General features: G+C 40.9%; 1 protein-coding gene across 1 annotated transcript; it reads right to left on the bottom strand.

Moving 5' to 3' along the window:
* Positions 1–1711: 1711 nt before the first annotated feature.
* Positions 1712–13009, bottom strand: CD28 (CD28 molecule). Its single transcript, XM_040070013.2, has 4 exons — positions 12946–13009; positions 6407–6760; positions 5860–5978; positions 1712–3087 (listed from the first exon to the last, which is right to left on the bottom strand). The coding sequence occupies exons 1-4, from the start codon at positions 12998–13000 to the stop codon at positions 2947–2949; spliced, it is 669 nt and encodes a 222-aa protein (XP_039925947.1). The 5' UTR covers positions 13001–13009; the 3' UTR covers positions 1712–2946.
* Positions 13010–19482: the final 6473 nt, after the last annotated feature.

Genomic DNA, 19482 nt, shown 5'->3' with positions numbered 1-19482 from the left:
ATGGCACGTTATGCATTGCCTAAAACCAGATGGAATAAATTAGGATTGCTGTTTGTCGAATATGCTAATCCACATGTGCAGAACCAGACTCCAGGCTTAACTGGCTTGCTTCTCTGCAAACACTTTATTTTAGTCCTTTACAGTAATGGATAAAAGGAATTTACTGGTATCCCAACTCCAACAGTCTGTAATTCATGTCCCTACAGAGCTTTAATATAACAGCAATGTCTACCTTAACACAGTGATGGGGCTTCTCATGTCCTGATTCTCCTAATTTTTTCATTTTATGCTTCGGATATTTCCCTGTATCCCCCTTCCTTTTTGGTCAGTCAAACTAATTAATACTTGTTGCAGATGTCCAGGACTTACTTTCCAGCATCATGTCCTGGGAGCTGCCAGTATGTTTTAAATATGGAAAGTACAAAAGTGTTAGGGGAAGGAAAGCAAATTATACCAATATTTGCTTTAGAAAGTAATACTTTCCTCTGACTAGCCTCAGGCCTAATATATTCATTCAAGATTTAATTTACTGTATCTATTTAATAATTTTAAAAGGAGATTGCAAAAATTATAATAAAACTTTAGGGAATATAGATGCAATTAAAAAGATGTATCTATACCTAAATATGTATATATACAGTTTATGTAAAGAACGTTTATCCCATTTTGTGGGTTTGATACACATTTGCCATCTCACCTTAATCTTTAGCTAGAAGTTGTGATTTTCCACAGTGCACTGTGATGATGCATGTCATTGTGTCATACAGCGGCAGACTGGAGCTTTGTGAGACATACCCTGACAGAGATCTGTGCTCAGCCTGCTGCTCTCTGCTCTCTGCTGGGAGTTTCTCAATGTCCCAGCAGAGGATCATTCATATCTGCCCTCCAATGAGAAGGGAGGTGGCAAGGCATTGCATCCCTCAGTCAGTGCCAGGCTGGGACCATGCAGCAACTGCCATGTGTCCTGCCAGGCTCCCTCCCCTCTGCTCTGTGCACATGTTCCTTGCTGCTTCAGTTGCACTACAAATGTGCAGTGGGGGCTTTTCAGGAAAAGAGAGTAAAATTGTATGTGGAAGAATGTCAGCCTTGGAGTGTTTGTGCATGTGGTGAGGGCAAAGGAGAAGAAATAAGTAAGACTTTGTTTCGAAGTTCTTCAGTTCAGTCATAAGCTTTTGAGTTTGCTGAACTGAAACCAGACCAAGGCTCCCAGGGCCTGCCGTCTCTATGATTGGACTCCCATGCTGAAGGGCCAGCACTGCCTCTTGGGCCTTGCTTACCATTGCCATTGGGGCTCTGCTGTCCCTGGCTGGGGCAGGGGGCATCTCACTGCTGCTCAGAGGTGGCACAGCACCCTCCAGGAACATGGTTCATGGTGATATAAGACTCAGAGTGAAAGGTTTGTGGCCCAGTCAGCAAACTCAAAACTTCCAATTTGGAAGTGCCAAAGTTGTTTTCTTGGGTTAAGACATCAAAGCAGATTATTGTCATGCTTCCACATGTCCTGTCTCCTACAAGAGAGAAAGAATCTTCTTATCCCGGTTTGAAGGAAATTAAATGTTGTACAATCCAAATTTCATTTCAAGGTGAGAATGTGTTGTTGGTTTTTTTTCTTTTAGTTGTTTATTCAGTGTTCTTTATAAAATAAACATTGTCTCCTCAGTGTGAAAAGGGATTTTATACCAAGGCAACCCTAATTAAAATTTAGGATGTCCTGTTATTGTAAATATACTAGATTGAAAGAATGGATCATGTTTTGCTAAAGACTTGGTCCTGCTGTAGCATGGAGCAGTCCTGACAAACATCTTTAGAGAGAAAAGTAACTTCCAGGTAACACAAAGTTCCTCAAAGTGCCCAGAGCAGATCCTGCAGATGTCTGAGAACTTGCAGGTCCAATTTACAATGCTGAGAATGAAGAATCCTCTCACCCAAAAAACAGACATTTACGGGACAAAAATATTAAGTGGTGTTTAGTTGCTCATAAGTCAACCCAGTTTTTTGAAAGAGCTCTGGTACAACCTAGGTGCCAGAAGATGTGCATGAATTTTCAGGGGGACCCAGGAGAATGCCTTCTGAATTCCCAAATTCAAAACTAAAAGCAAACATCTTCTCAAAATCTGAGCTCTCTGTCTTCTAATGCTTCATATATGACTTTGCATTCCCTTGCAGAAGGCAAACAAAAAAGAAATGAGGTTGTTCATGATGAAGACAGATCTTTCTTCCTCTCCCACTTGTCTTGATTTTGTCTCCAGGTAGCTTGCTTTTTCAGTCTGTGGAGTGGCTTGGTCATGACTGCAGGTGGCCTTATGAACATTTACAGTGTCCTGCCTAAGGATTCACGTGTTGAAGGTTTATTAGTTTTCTATTAGCTTGATTTGTCCTGGCAGATCATTTGTTCCATAGCATAATAGCTTGGATGCCTTCTGACTGACCTTTTACTCTTTCTTTTAAGCATGTGTTTTGAACTTCAAACTGTGTCTTTGTCTTATAGAGAAAAAAATATTTTTTTTTACATTTTGCCAGGTTTAACAGCAACGATCCGAGGAATACACATACAGGGAAGGAAATAAAGGGTAAAATCTAAGGCAGTAGTTATTGGAAAAGATCAGAAGTTCTGCTTCTTCCAACAGCTGACAAAACCATGAGTGTTAGGAAGAAACCAGCTCTGAGGTCTGATGCCATCTTTCCATTTTATCCACTGACAACCCTCAACACAAGCTGGGCCTCATCTCCAGCCATCATGGTGAAAAATTCTTTTTTTACTTCCCCCCCTCTGCCCACCTTTTTTATATTGGTTTGTTGGTCTGGATTTTCTTTTAGACCAAAGTTTAGTTAATACTTGCTATGGTGCAGGTGTGTGTGATCAATAGCAACAAACACGCTGAGAAAATGAGAGGCTGTCCTTCCATGCCCCAGAGCAGGCGACTGCACACGAGGCTCCTGGTGGGATCAGGGCTGCCAGGACCGATACGCGGTGTAGTCTCGTGTTGGTGCATAGGACGGGTAACCCTTGTTCTTCTGGTATGGCGGGTGCCGGGCAGTCATGTTCATGTAGTCGCTCTGATGGTAGATATTCTTTTTGGATTTTTGCTGTGGGAGAGGGGTGAAGACAACTGTGAAAACTCCCGTGTTAACTGCTGACAGTTCTGGCCCTAGGTACTTGTTCAGGGAAGCAGGCATATTTGTAAGGCAGCCTCAGGTTTAAATACATGTACAAAAGAGTTAGAACACATGTTCTCATCAAATAATCTGTGGAAATTGCCCAACCTGAAAGTAAGACTCCAGCTTATCTGGTGTTAGTTCTTCAGGTAAAGGAATGCTACACACCAAGGATACAAACTGATGCCTCTAACCATCATCTTGCCTCTCTCATCTGTGGAATGATTCAGCAGAAACAACCGAGTTTGAGCTGTGAAGGCTGTCCTCATTTATAAGGAGGTAAAGAGAAATTAGCTTAACTCAAATAGAGTAAGAGCATGAAAAATCAGCCCAGACTATGTGTATACTGGTTTTCTTATCATTTACAGCAGTAAGACACAATGCATATGTTGTTCTGATCCTTCCTTCAAGGAGTAAAAGAATCAGAGCTGATGTTAATTTTTTATGTCTCCTTATCTGGGCCTCAAAAACCTTATTTTTTACTGTTGGATTCCTGCTCATAATGCCCCTGTGATAAAAGGGGAGCATCAGCTCTTTCAGAAATAAGAGTAGCAGAAGACAGGTGAAACCATTTTCCTGAAATCACAGAGGAAAAACATGGCTACAGCAGCATTTCAGCCTCTGACGGCTGCAGGCTGTGCACAAGGTTGGTGTTTTTTACATAGCTTAAGGCTTTATTGATCAGGGATAATTAAAGTTCTTCCATGCTTTTTCCTTAATACTGATCATACCCTCTTTTGCAACCTCCCTTTTGCTGAAATTTCCTTCCCACATACAGAAATAGTTGCATATGCTGCAGTATACGTACAAATGATGCTGTGGAATTAGAGGAGGTTTGCATTAGAAAATATGTTGGCTGAATTATGTCCAGCGTGGGGCAGTTACTAGGATTTATTTTAAGCTTTTTAATATTAATGTTATATCTATGTGAAATGTTGAATGTAAGTTACATACTGCTTAAGCTATGTAATGTAAGTTACATACTGCTTAAGCTATGTAATGTAAGTTACATACTGCTTAAGCTATGTAAGGCAGCCAATGCATGTAAAGCATTCAATACAAAAGCTTTATCTCTGCGTGTTCATCTCCATAATACAGGATTTCTAATTCATCTAGGAGGTAGTTTTGCATGGGAGAAAGACATTTGGCTAGCCTGAGTGATTGTTGGGCTGTTACAGGATCAAAGACTGCTATGTTTGCAACAGAAAGCCGTTTTCCTTCAGGGAAGGCAGAACTCTATGAAAACAGACAAATCTTTAGCTGCTTTCAGGAACTGATCACGCTTGCCATGTCTGTCAAGTGCCATAATTAGGACCTTTTTTTACATTTCACAATGTCTTCTAGGCAGATGTATTTACATTTAACAACACTCTAAATATATCCACAATCAGAATACATATTATCTGAAGAATACTACCAGCAGTAATAACAGCAGGTAAAAACCGACTCAGCAAACAGCACACGTGGCAATGCAGCTTTGTCACTCTTGCTGGGGGCAGACATGTTAGTGGCAAAGTGTGAAGCCATTAGGTAGCAAATGAATGTAGCACAGAGAAAATGGTTCAGATTGTAAATGATGGATTTGAAGCTATTGCATCTCATCTGTGGCACAGCCACCGCAGTACAGCACTGTAACATCAGCAGCTGCTCACATAATCCTCTCAGCTCTCCTCAGAGTCAACCTCTACAATAGGGCACAAAGGAGAACTTAACTGGCCTTTGCATTTTCCTGCAGCAGTGTCCCCTTTGATTGTTTTCCATTAGAAATAGCCACGGATAGAGAAAGTGTCCTTTTATGAAACAGCAGATCTCAAGCTTCAGCTAGCAGTGACAGTGGCTTTCTGTATATCTGCAACATTTAACCTGACAGGGACTCTGGACCCTTTATACAGGCTACCTCATAATCGTTGTGTTGAAAATTGCTATTTAACAACAAAGATAGAGGGGGAAAGTCAGCACGCAAGGAATTGAGTTCTCTATGTTCAAGTCTTTCTCACGTGGAGTAAGTAGTGTAAGTTGGCTCTGGAGATCACAGTCCTAAGACTTGTCAAGGAAAATGTCCTTCTGCTGCCCCTGTATCACTCCAGGAGGAGAACTGCATGTGACTTGGGCCAGTCAACTCTCCAGAGAGATTAGAAAGCAAAAATTATGAGCCATAAGGCTGTCTCAGCTTTCTTACTGTTGATGTACAGACAAGGTTAACTGAGATCCAGGTGCTCCTATTCCCTTGTAGTCAAGCTGCCAGAAATAGTGGTTGCCCAAGGGAATTGCTGAATAGGCACGAGACACCAGTGCAGATGGTCCTGGGCTGAGTGCTCCCTATAGATGGTTTTATTGTAGGTGAGCTTCTGTCAGTATAGTCTCAAAGGGGTTTGCCAGAAATGCTTGTAGTTCTAGATTTCCCTGTCAAGTTCCGCTGGCAAAGGTGTCCTGGTATTGCTGGTGTGTGGGGCACTGCCAACACGTGCACTACTATTTGCTATAGGACTCTACTGCAGAGTAGTACTGACTGCCCACCTGGAGAGCATCTGGTGCTTCAGCTCTTTTGGGGTACACCATGGGTGTGCATACACAGCTGGGATGAAGAAACACTGGCATCCTGTACTGAACGGGTATCAGTGAGGTAGCGGTAAACATGGCAAGTATAGCCTGAGAAATGAACTACTAGAGCATACAGAGCAAAGGAAAATGCGAGTTCCTTACCCAGTAGTTAATAAAAACTGCAGTTATTAGCATGCTGTAGAGTGCAAGAATTCCAATCACTGATGCCAGAATCCACAAAGGAATTGCAGACTGAGGCTCTTGTATTTGGGTGGGTGTCTCTTTAAGGAAAGAGCAAAGAAAACTTTAAGTACATGAAATTAAAAACATCATCTCTGCTTATTTGCTGCTTGTTCCAATGTGTCATTTTTATTAATCATCATTTTAAGATCTCTTCTTCAGGAACTCCAGAGCAGGAATGTAGTTTTACCAGGCAATCCAACTTGGGTTGTTGGGGGTTTTGGGGGTTTTTTGGGGGGGTGGTTGTTTGTTTTGGGGGTTTTTTTTTGTTGTTGTTTTTGTTTTGGTTTTTTTTTTTGTTTGTTTTTTTTGGTTGTTTTGTTTTGTTTTGTGTTTTGTTTTGGTTTTGGGTTTGGGGGTTTTTTTGGTTTTTTTTTTTTGTTTTTTTTAAGAAAACAAACTGCCTCTATCTATTATGTAGGGTATGTGTATAAGGAGGATACTGGCCTACAGAGGTTTCTCAGCTTACCTTTCACATGAATGACAGTCCCATTACTCTTCTCATTGTAGACGTATGGGGGTGGATACATGACCTCAATTTTGCAGAAGTAGATGTCAGTTTGGTTGGCATTCATGTTCCAAATATTGAAGATGACTTTGTCTTTATCATGATTCCCCTGGCAGTTAAATTCTTTATTTGAATTGCTGCTAATTTTGGTTGTGTTCCATGAAATGAAGCAAACTTCAACTGAACTGTCAGTTCCTTTGTGTAGCGAAGCTCGAAATTCCTTCCCTGTCCCATTGTAGGTGTAGTTGCAAACCAGAGTTGCAGTCTGGTTAGCTACAATGAGCAAAGGATGCTGAGCCACTAAAATCTTGTTTTCTGGGAGGGAGGGGAGAAAGTGAGAAAAGCACTTGTTTATAACATATAGTATGAGACTTCAGAACCACACATCCTCCCATGCAACTCTGCTCCATATCTCCTCTCCCATGCTGACACTCCCTACCAAGGAGTACAAAACCACCCATCTGCAGAAGCAGTTTCTCACCGGAGCTATTGTTGCGGCAATCCACCTGTCTGTAAATAATTACATAGTCTCTAGGGGAGACTATGAGATCAAGAACGTTTTTCTCCAGAGTCAGAACACTAGCAGAGGCAGTGGCCCATGATGAAGATTTAACATCAGAGCTCAGAAGCCTAGTCTGCATCTGTGTGTGTATATGTAAGGCCATCTAAGTCTATCCTTTACGTAGCAAGCAGTTACCCATGGAACATTATGGAGTGAAAATACTATGAATTGACACTGCAGTCAGATAAAAGAATATTATTTACACGTTTGCTTTTTAATTCAAGGACTCCTGAATAATTTGCAGGTGGATTTGCTGAACCATTTCAAGGGTTTGGACCTTGGGCAATGAACACTAAAAGCATGAACTGCTATAATTTTAATGTAAAGTAATGATTTTTCTAGCTAACAGCTGTAGTAGATTCTTAATCTCTCAAAGGACTCAGAAGCTGACTAATTTGATGCTGCATTGGCACTTAAATGGCCTGAAAAAAGCATGTCACATGAATGTATAACTGAATTTTAATTGACCAGACTGACACACAAACAGGAAATGTTTTCTGACATGTAGACCTCTGTGCTATCATCTGCCAAACAATGAAACACAGCAAGGACTATGCAGAAAGACAACTTGTTCCAAGAACACTCACCCTGTACAAATGAGGCCCTCCTTTTCAAATGATGACCCCTAAGTAAGAGGAAGAGAGTTGTGTCTTTTAAGCTAGAGATGTGCCAAAACTTTTATATGACTGCTTAAGTCTTTATGCAAGCTCAGCTCATGTGAGGTCTGGATAATCTTTTACATATCCACTGGGAATCACTGTGTCTGTTAGAATGACAGTTGTACCTCTTGTCCCCAAAATGTGGGGCAAACCTAGATTCTTTCTACTTAAACCGTGTGACAAGACTTCAAAAAGGCTAGTAAGAGAAATGAAATGGGAAGGAGGCCAGATCCAGAATGCCCAGAAGATTAGTGTTTAAAACTGTTTTAAACAATATTTAGGACCAAATGATGCTTGCTGTATTCATGCCTGCACAAGAAGATGAAGTACCCCAGCCTCTTGAGTAGGATACTCCTTTGGGATGAATGTGGTCCAGAAAGCAAAGTAAACACAAAGAGATGCATGGGATGGCCAGGATTAGTGGTAGGGTGTGGGCAGTAAAAACAACCTTTGGCCAGCAGTTTCTCCAGTTACCAGCAGAACTTGTGCAACTGCTGAAGTTAATTTTCTCAATGAAAGTCGCATTTACCAGCCCTTGCTTCAAATGAGAGGAGGAGATGTGAGATAGGGAATGCTCTATTGCCTATCTTTATCAAAGGATTGTAGCCTATCCTCCTTGTATCTTCAACATTGTTAGTGAGAGGGTGGAGGAGAGCTCGTAACAGCTCTGAAATCCCATGTTTGCAGGCAACTAAAACACTGAAACTTTGGATGAAGGATAATCTTTCCAGGCTTTCCAGCAGAAAGAGACAAAGATCTTCGAATCCTAGGACAGAGTGGTGAAGTAAGAACAGAGAAGACGAGTCATTACTCAAGGTGGTGCCTGTGGTGACTTTTCATCAAAATGAAGACATTTCAGCAAAACAATTCTGTTTCCTTGAATCAGCATTTTCTGACAAAAGCTCTCACATAGGCTTATAAGGCATTCTATTAAGGGGTGAGCTTTGGATTCCACCCCTTTAGACAAGGTATTTGATCATATTTTTTTGGCCAGAAAATTGATCTTTGGCCTATGTGGCAATTTGCAAGTCTGAGGTAGAACTGTTCCACTTTTAGCACAGCAGAATTCTCATCTCACTAGAGACAGTTATTCTACTGCTTTGCAGTATTTGTGCACTACTGCAACCCTGATTGTCACAGGGACTGAATACACCTTCAGGGGAGACCTTTTCTGTCTTCTAGGGTCTAAGAACAGACAGAAGCATTACACTTCAAAAAGTGCTAGCCTGTTTTCATTGCAAATACTTACAGAAAACAAATGGATATTTAGTGTTCAGCCTGATCGTATTTTCTCTGTGGCCAGAGGAAAGTCAAAGAACGCTGAAAATCTCATCACTGAGGGACTCCCTTCAGATGATATTTAGGCTCTTCTGCTGACCCCAGTGACTTAACCCCATCTCCTTTGCTGTCATCAGCTAACCTGGATTCCTGATGTTTAGACCTGCACTTCATGCCTTGAGCTCCACTGTTCAGCTACAGCTCTATCTATGTCCCTGCCGTGATACAGTGTTGATTGGCAACCAGTCTCTTTTGATACACCCACCTAAAATAATAAATTCCTTCAAGTTATTTTCACCTCTTGGATTTATAATCCAATCTGTTTGCCTTGTCTTGCAGGCTAGGCTCGATAACCCAGCTTTGTGCTGCTGATGCTGGGATGCAGACTGGTTGAGCAGAGGGAAAAAGCTCATTTGTGGGTCATTAAATGAAGACAGCTCCCACAGGACTGGAACTAAGCACCCAAATCCATTTTCACAAAGTGGCTCTTCTAGTTCAAATCTAAATTAAAGGAGATATCTTTGTTTTCATTTATAGGAAGAACTCATTAGCACCACATGAATTGGCTGGGCTGCAATGCCAAGAGGGACAAGGCAAGCTCACCGCACTGGCATGTTGGACAAGCCCTGCTGTCATCCTCCTCTGGACTTGGAGGATTTTTGTAATTGAAGAAAGTCAGTCATACTAAAATATCTGTTTGTTTCATGGGGAAGACAGAGCAATGCCTAGCATCCCTCACTTCACTTATGATCTGAATAGGATCTGACTACATTCCTAATAAGATCTAGCCCATTCTGTGCAAACATGGGCTGAGGCTGCTTTTGCCTTCACAGAGACAATTTTTCCTCGTAAGTGTCACTTTGGGTTTGTTAAATGGTAAAACTCTGAAACATTTAGTAGGTGTTTCTATTCCTCTAAATAGGATATGATTGCCACTTTAGAACTGTGTCCAGTCACGCCGTGTAGTAGTAAATATCTGTATCTTGGCCTTACCCAGCCAAGAAAATACCAGTTACGAATATTCATTGTTTACAGTTTCAAAAAGCAGTGACTTTAAAAATGTAAAATCATTTCAGTCAGTGTGCACAGGCTGCAAGCCTTCTCAGGATTTTGGGATTTATACGCAATGGTGTGTGAGATCTCTGAATGCTTGTTAAGCTTTTTTACAGATTATTTGTAATGCTGGACATTTCTTGTAATCACATGTGAGGGGGTTGGATCATGAAACAAAATACCATCCATATATAATATCTGTAAAATACTGACTCTCGGATCATCAAACCTGAAGCAAGCAAAACTTCATTGAAGGTTTTTATTTTTTCTATTCACCAAGAAAGTGAAATAGAGTTTACAAAGTATGGAAAATAACTATTTTGAGGTGCTGTTTTTTTTTTTTTTTTTTCCTCCAGAACCCTTCATGAATCATCATCAGCTATTGGAAAAAAATATTCTGCTAAAATATTTAGTACTCTTCTTTCTTTTTTATGCTAGTTGACTTCAAGAAGCTATTTTCCAGAGCAAGATATCTAAGATAAGTTGGCATTTCTGTAAGCACAGGAAAGAAATGGCCCACCTAATTCCCTGGGGGGATAGGAAAAAACCTAACTGAAAAAACTGAAAGGAAATTGTTTAAGCCACAGGCAGAAAGGCACACAGGTATGTTATAAACAAAGCTATTTTGTTTTTACTGCTACTGGTCTGTTGTTCAATTACACTTACTCTTCCTTCCTAGGTACAAGGGTCCTTCTCTTTTACTTTGGTTCGAGCCCACCCAGCTGTGCCTCTGATGTGCAGCCGGGGGATTCCTCTCCTGGCCCTTACAGACTTGCTCTCTGCTCAACTTCCCCGCTTTGCTGCGCGTACTGCAGGCAGCAGAGTACTCCAGAAAGCCCAGGTGACACTCTTGCTTTAATCAAACCCAGTACTTTCTTGGCAGTTTGTGATTTTTTTTAAAAAAACAAGAATTAGTTGATGCCATCCTACTCTCGGCTAACCTTGCCTCATCCATCTTTTGCATTCTGGTAACCTTGGTAGGTTAGAGGTTGATTTTAACTCGCAGAGACCATAAGCCAGAAGGTTATGTGGACAGTAAAACGATGAGGTCAGTTGTGTTACACTGCAGTGGGAATCTCCTTGTATTACTTATTTCATAAAGTACCAGACACTTGATCCAGCTGCCTCTCTGACAGACCACAGCAAGGTAATTATTTAACCAAAAACAAAACGGAGAGGAGGACAGACTTTGTGAACGTTAGTGTTTCTGCAAAAGGGAAATTACCAAACTAGTTTTTAAGTCCCTTTCTATGAATTAAACTCAACCTCCAGCAGCCATTGATATAGTCTAACAACAGGACAAATTCTGTTGATTTTTCCAAACCAAAATACCTGAGGCTTATAATGTGCTTCATGGCTTGAGGAAGTCCTGCAGGGTTTTGACCTGCCTTGATGTTTTCCATGTACTAAGGACCAATCATCTTGAAAATGAAGGGTGAAGAAAATAGATGGGGAAAGGATGAGAACCCTGAGAAGCAAATAACCTCATGTGCTTCTCTTTAAGAAGTTGAACAATCTCGGTGAGTCTGTTGGAGAAACACAAGTTCTTCATGCAAAGCAACTGTATATGTGTCTATAAAGCCGTGGCGTAACACCTGTGTCTGAGAAGCACACTTTGTAATTTATTTTGTTGCAATTCAAAAGCACTGTTTAAAAGCTGTTCACACCTCATGGAATGTGTTCAGAACTGTTAACCTACAGCTGGTTCTTATCCCCTCCTGGAATTACTGTCTCCTTTGACAATCCAGGGTCCTGCTGTGGAAATAATTATGATATTGCAAGCACAGAATTATAAACATGGGAAAGGATAAAGAAGAAAAAATGATTTCTTAAAGAAATGTAGATCACAGTGTCATGCAAACTGCAACACTTACACTGAGGAAAAAAACTATGGAAAAATAATGCAGAAATAAGAGGAAAATAGTTTTAATTGCATCTCTCATACTAGAAAAAGTGACTTTTTAAAAATGCTCTCTATGTGAAAAATTTTGTACTGGAACCAGATTTTTATTCCTATCTGTTATTTCCTGGAAAATACAAAACACTGATATTTGGAGATGAGGCAATAACAACAGTTCACAGCCAGCCGTCTGAAAAATTGTCTGTCTCAAGATTATCCTAGCAGAAGCCAGCATCCCTTGCCTTGCTTTGCATTTTAATGTACCCATTGGAAAGAAATGTTAGGTCGGAACACAGGAACGCTGCATCAGCAAGACAACACCAAGATAAATACCCTCAGCCACAACAGCTGAAGAGTCAGAAAGATTCACTAAGACTCAGGATCCAAAAAGATTTTTTTTCCCTGAAGATCAGGGAAGAAACTTTCAGAAAGAAACTAGATGTCTAGTAAGTATCAGTAAACCACTAAACAATGAGAAAATCAGAAACTTGGCAAGTCCTATCCTCCCATCTTCGAGCTCAGTAAGCAACTCTGCTTTTGAGCATTTATTTGCTAATCCCGTGAGCATGTTGCTGTACTCAGTGCTGGAGCCCATGACACCACGCCAGGCCATGGGGGAACCTGAAGCTTTACATGTACATTTGGGGATGTGGAGAGTCTGCCCCAACACAGGCGCCGACACTGGGTCTGCTCAGACGCGCTGCCCCCAAGAAAAGGCACCGGTGAGCAGAACTTGGAAAGTCCAGGGAGTGGGTGAAATAAACAGCCCTCTACCTATGCATGCAATCTCCAAATGGATCTAGAGAGAAGTCAAATTAAAAGAAAGCTCTTGAGTCTCATATTGGAGGGATACTTATGGCAGGAGAAAAATTGGCCTCTTGGTTATATCAAGTTGCTCCATTTGCAGACTTAGCAGCATGCTGTCTCTCCCCTTTCATCCAAAGAAGAGGAATTTGTGCAAAATTAATTCAAAGCTATACCAGACCTTCTACCCCTTAATGTGAGAAAAAAATAGGGGAAAGGATTGAAATGTAGGGGGTTTTGTTACCTGTTACATCAGCGGTGGGGATGAAACAGAGCACCACGAGGATCCCCAGGAGCATGGTGCTAACGGTGGGCCCGCTGCCTTGTCTCCACCCCCTGCAGGCACTGCCACGACTTCCAGGGCCCCAGAGCACCAGCCTTCCTTCCCTGTGGGGCCAGGCTGCACCCTCAGGTGCTCACACAAGTTCTCTCCTCCTCCCTCTGCAGCACGTGATACACTGCCAAGTAAAACTACTGTAACAGCAATGATTGAACAGGAAGTGAAATTGTTTGATGATTTTAGTCTTAGAAAGTTGCTTCTGTGAAGCTCAGTAATGCTTGAAAGGTGCTGGAAGCCTGCATTTCGAGATAGGAACGGTCAGCCCTGTATTGCAAGGTGTGGTTGTGTTTGGGGCTCTGCAAGGCTGCTCCTGTCAGGGAGGAATGGACTTCCCTAGGGGTGCAGTGCTTTTTATTTACCAAGAGTACATACACACGTACACTGTTTCCATCATCATGGGGGACACAAACACCAGTTTCAAGTTCCTGGTGGCCAGACCTGACCCCTCAGGAAGTTGTGTGCTCAGGAATCTTCACCTTTCCTCACTCCTAGGAGCAGGAATCTTCCTCTCTTGGCCTGCCATGTTGCTTCTGTCTGTTTTCCCAGCCCTTGGGAACACTGACATATTTTGGCAGTAGTTTGTTCATACTCATTTCCCTGCATCTGCTTATTGCCTTGAATGCAGAGCCAATAGTGCAGGAAATAGAGATCTGGAATAGCTTCACATTTTGAAAAATATCCCAATTTATGAATGAGTGCAACTGTAATCCAATTAACATCTAAGTAAAGGCAGCATGCAGCAAGCACATTGCTCAGTCGGTGCTTTCATGGAGGCCTTCTTATGTAAAGATTTTTTTTTCAGCTCATCAAGTAAATGCTTTCTCTTCCTTGGCTTTGCAAGCTCAATGTCACCTCTTCCCTTGCAAGAGCAGGTTGTGAGAGCCAGGTGATGGCCTTTATAACCATGAGGAGCTCTGGTTATTAACTGTTCATTTTGGTCCACCAAAGTAGAAATATTTAACTGTATCAATGTCTGTAACTATCTTTCATTAATTTGAGAGAAAAGGGAAGGTGTTTAGCAGGAAGTCTTTCAAGAAAATTTGGCTTAATAGAAAGGGATGAAGGACCATGTACTATCTTTTCATATCCCTTAATATCCTAAGCCTTTAGACCATGTTTTATCAGAAATTATAAAAGCAATTTATTAATGGCCTTAGCTAGTATATTTATTTGCAGTCTAGAAATTTAAACAATATTCTTTTGTTTTGTAATCTGTGTTAATTCCTGCAATACTGAAAGTTTTGGAATTTCCTCAAATAAATTAAAAGGTACAAAAGAGAGAAAAAAAAAAAAGATTCCCTCTTTCTTAGCCCACTTTTGTGGTATCTAGATAAATGTCCTGACACATCTTTTCGAGTCATGTGAGTGTACCTGCAGTTACTAATGAAATAGTGTCAGCTTAACTTGTAGTGAGAATCCCTCAAAAAAGTTGCAAAATTCAGTACCTTTTTGCTGAATTGCTGTAAAAGAAATGAAAACCCTCTGCTGGCTCTGGTAACATCCTCTGGCTCTGGTAACTCAATTTACACAATCTGCATCTTGGCTGTCAGATCCTTTCTGTATTTGGGATATGGACTGGAAATGCACAAGGGGTGCATTTTACCCTCATCACAGGATTAGCAGAATATATTGCGGAGGGACTGCCATTAATTTCCCTGGCAGACACTGGCAAAGGGGCACCATTCAGGTGGAAACCAGATTATGAAAACAGCTGTGTGGGAAGACATCCTGCTCTAAGAATAACATTAACAAAAACCTGAGGGAACAGTGTGCACTCTCTGGGTGAGGTCCCATTTATTCCCTTCCATCCCTTATTGCTCCTCATGTGCCTCTCCCATTGTGAGGACAGACCATGGCACTGTTTGCAAACAGGGAGTGGACTGGTGGAATGGAGGAGAGGAAAGAGGGCCCACTATCCACTGTGGCTCTAGAGACCCAGCTGTGATGGATCACTTCTCTGTTGATGAATAGGGGTACCAGTATTGCCTTTTTCAGAGCTTCTTTTTTTCGTTGTGATTTTAGTTTTGCCTAATCATTTCATCTTTGATTTCTGGAGTAAGGAAGGGTGCTTTTCTTCCCCCAAATAGCTTTTGGCTCATCTGCATTTCTTGGTTTTCTAAGGTTTTAAAAATCTTGTGTTCCTGAGGGTATGGTTCCTTTCCTCTTGAAGTTACATCTCTTCCTCTAATTTAAACAGTTCATTTCCAATCACTTAGATACTTGGCTTTGCCACTTCACATGTGTGATATTTTTCTTTTGCCAAAGTTATCCTGAGGGCAAGGGAAGAAGATATTTTAGCTTTCAGCAAGCCATCTTGTACTTAGGACAAACCACATAGCAGTTTATCTAGGAAAAAAGAATGCATGAAAATGTCTGTTGGTATGCCCTCACTCTTAAATTTTCATTATTCTCCCACCTCTTGAAGTATCTCACCTTCTATATCCTGGGCATTACCCAAGGGTGTTCTGCAGTACCATTAATTCAGGGAGTATTGACTTCTATTCTTATCCTATTTTCCATTCATATTTCAGTCTGTGGAGTCTGTCTGTAAACTGGCAGACAGGATCTGCTTGTTGTCACAGCAATGGAAATCCAGACTAACACTATAATTTCAGTAGAACTAGAGCTGTGAGAGCACTGAAAGAGCTAAAAATGCCATTTGGCCATGTTTGGGAAAAAGAATGTTTCTGTCCCATCACAAAATGGCTGAAATTGCAGTCCAAGAGAAGTAAATTAAAGGTTTGTAAATAGTTTTCCAGGGTACAGAAGAATCTAGAGTATGGGTTTGGGCTTTTTACTCATCACCATATGTAAATAAAACTACAGTCTAGGTATTTGATCATAGCTTTTCATGCCTACTGTTAAAAAACCAAGCACTGATGGGAGCCATGACCTGAGTGACAGAGAAATCTAACAGGATCTAGTGTTGGGAAGGATGAAGCCAGAGGCATATTTCTACAATCTAGTATGGTTTCTGAAGGAAAATATCCTTCTAAAAGTTTTCTGAAGTATATTTCTGGATATCTTTAAGAGTACCAAGAAATCCCAAGCAGGTTGCCAGTTTGCCTTTGCATTAAAGAATGAGGAGGTAATGATCCACATATCCTCAGTCGAGTGTTCAGCTGTTAAAGTTAAGAAAGACATCCCAGATGTGTTATGATTAAACAAGTGGGTAGTTTAAAAAGTAATTTTAAAATAAATTAGGCCTCCCTTCAGTCACTGGAAGTTGTATAGTGCCATAATTATTCCCAACACACAGTCCTGTTCTCAAGCAAATAAAAATGTGTACACATACTAGAAGAATAATTGTATCAATATACTATCATTCACTTATTTCTGAAGACTGCAGCGTGATGGGAGACAGTAGGTCTCTAAAATTCCCTTTTAACTACTATAGACAATTAACTTTTATGTCCCTATACTGTCCTGCAACTACATAGTAAGATTAATTTTAATAGTTGTCTGAGAGACTCTTCCTCTTGCTTCCCTAGCATAAAGAATCATCACACAGGCCTTGAGTGAGTAGTCTAGGTAGGCGTTCTTTTATTTGTTCTGCAATCTTCTATGTTGTCAGCTGCTAAAGTAAATGCTTTCTTTCTTACAACTGCAGTTCTTAAAACGTCTTGATTCTTCCATTGCTTCTCCAAGTCACCCAAGTAATGATTTGTTTTGAGTAGTGCTGTGCACTCGTGGTACAGATGAAAGGCTGATTCTTTCATATCTTGCTTAAAAGCAAGTGTGCTTTAACTAGCTGCTGTAGAGGTGCAGAAGTAGAGAGAACAATTATAACAAACTGATGTGTTATTCTTAACTAGGAAGACAATAAATGATGTGTGTTGTTCACCTCCTACTATGTCCAGGTAGTTGGCCCAAGTTGCATTTGTCACCTGAGGCTCTTCATAAGGTGACACGTTGTTATCTTCCCTTTACAGATGGAAAATGGAATCACAACAAGGTGAAGAGACATGCCCAAGGATGTGCCTTACATTAGTGGCAGAGCTAGGAACCTCCACCCTGGTAAGCTGCGTAACTTGCAAGGTCTGACGAGTTTTCTGATGGCCTCCATTCCATGTTGTCATTTCCTGTGCACACTGATGAATTTTCACCCTGTTCAAGTGTTTTTATATCCTTCTTTCTGTGAGTCCAGGTACTTCATATCAAAAGTGCAAACACTACTTTTAGACGAAAATATCAATATAGTCCTTCGTAGGGCATTTTAAGTTGTTTTCCTTTAACTTAAAATGTTGCAACTGATGTCTGGTACATAGGAACCTTCCAGGGCCAGAACTAAATATGATGTGTCACAGTGGAAAGGGAACTTTCTCTTTTGGAAAGATGTGAAATTTTTGTTTCCAGCCCTCAATATAGGAGTCCTAGTGTCGCTAACACAGTACTAAGAGCTGCCATCAAACACATACAAACCTGAAAGAGAGGTTGAGAGAAGACTTCCCTATTTGGGCAAAGAAACATTTCCTTGATAGACTGAGTATTTTTAATGCTAGTAGATGAAGCTGTTCATTAGCATTTGTTGGGAAAGGGGCAAGAGTTCACACATGTACATTCCTGGCTCTTTTCAAGTTAAAAATCTCATCCAGGTTTCAAATCTGTAACCATTTCTTCTGACTGTGCGTATTCCTGGTTTGAACTGTTAGAACAAGTCTTAAAAGAGGTAGGTTAATGAATAGGGGGAAGAATGGCTCAAAGCTGCATGATAACTCCATCTGTCACCTGCCTGTAATCTGATGTACACCTGCTGCTTCATCAGAGGCCAGTGTTTAGGTAAGAACACCTGAAATAAGGCCCACAGGTGAGTACATATGTGTGCTAAATGTTCTGTGATAAAAGCATTTAGAGGTTAGGGCTAGAAGAATGATTTTTGTTGACTGCACTGCTTTTTCCTCTTATGTAGAGAAGGTGGAGAGCCCTACATATTACCATGAAAGATACGGGAAAAAAAGCGGTGTTGTCCTGCATAGGGAGGAGTTTGGCATGTCTCGTTCTTCCAAAGGGAAATAATTTATTTCCTTCTTCTTTGTCCTGCTGAGGATAAAAGAGATGAATAAGCACTGCTTATGTATTACAAGCAATTTTAAATAAGAGAAAGCATATTCCAAAGAACATAAGAAATCTTAAGCAGGCAAATTCAAAATTAATCTTTGTGCTAAAAGACTGTATCCAGACCTGACTGTCTACATCTTCTCCAGAGTAGTTACATAGATCTCTAAATACCACTAGAAAGATTTCTGTCTGCTAGGACTGTGTTTTCATATCTGAGGGCAAGGTGGACTGTCATGGGAGGTCCTGTCTGAAGATTTGTACAGGGCTGCTGAGGGAAGAAAGCTTTCTGTGGCTGTGATGAATGGTAGTCCCATGGAACAGGAGCCCGAGCCTGGGAATTACACATCCAATATGATCTGATTAGACTTGACTTCTCTGCTATCTGTGCCAGCATTTCCTTTTGGAGGGAAATAATTGACCAGAAGTTTTGCTGCCAAGAGCAGCACATGAATAGTATGGTTAATCAGGAATCCAGGGCCCTGGGGCAAAGAAAGAATGAAATCAAAGTTGTGGTGTAGACACTTGAGTCACCTGGCAAATGTTGTTCATAGTAAGTGAATGCTGTATCTGAGGCAATTCCAAGGAATTGCCTTTATTTGTAGAAAACAGTCTGTATAGCCTATATGTATGGGTAAAGCCTTAGCCAGAGAAAACACTTCCACGTCCTCTGGGTTCATCAGAACCAGCACAGCTCAGGCTCAGCTCGGTATATTAAGTTTTAAGACTGTCATGTTCAAGCTCGTTTTAAAAGCTTTAGCTCTTTTACTTCTTCATTGTCATGCTACTTTTTGTCTTGCTCTGCATTTCACAATAATGGTGGTAGTGCTATCAGCGCAGTGCATGGGTGGTGAAGCACTGCACTTTTACGGCTCTTCCCATTTGCACAAACTTGGAAGGAAACATTACTCATGTTTATGAACAATCGAAACTAGAATAGAGCACTCCACACAATGAGAGCCCCTTTGAGGAAGTGTCAAAGGGCTGCCCAGCAGCCTCACTCATCCAGTGGAATATATTCTTTGAGATTACTTCATTCTGAGTAGTCCTCACAGGAAATAATTATTTTGGTAGACACTAGCACACTAACTTGTTGGATAAGCATTTCCAAATTACTCCTTTCCCTGAAGACAGTGGCTTCTTTACGCCTAGGCAAACCTAGCTGATGTCCAAATTCAACAACTTTCTGCCTGAGAAGTGCCCTATTCTTAGACTGTGGTGTTGCCAACACTAACCCACAGAGTTGTTTTCTGCCAAAATACTATGAGAAACAGACTTTTCATTGTATTTCTGCTACTTCAAAAAAGTACTGAGTCATAGCACACTGGAAATGTTTGTGCAGGGCTGCATAGGAAAACATCATAAGCACATTAGAAAGAGTTTTAA

Source organism: Hirundo rustica, chromosome 7 (genome assembly GCF_015227805.2).
Source record: "Hirundo rustica isolate bHirRus1 chromosome 7, bHirRus1.pri.v3, whole genome shotgun sequence".
Classification (NCBI taxonomy): domain Eukaryota; kingdom Metazoa; phylum Chordata; class Aves; order Passeriformes; family Hirundinidae; genus Hirundo; species Hirundo rustica.
This window is presented reverse-complemented; position numbering and strand designations above follow the sequence as displayed.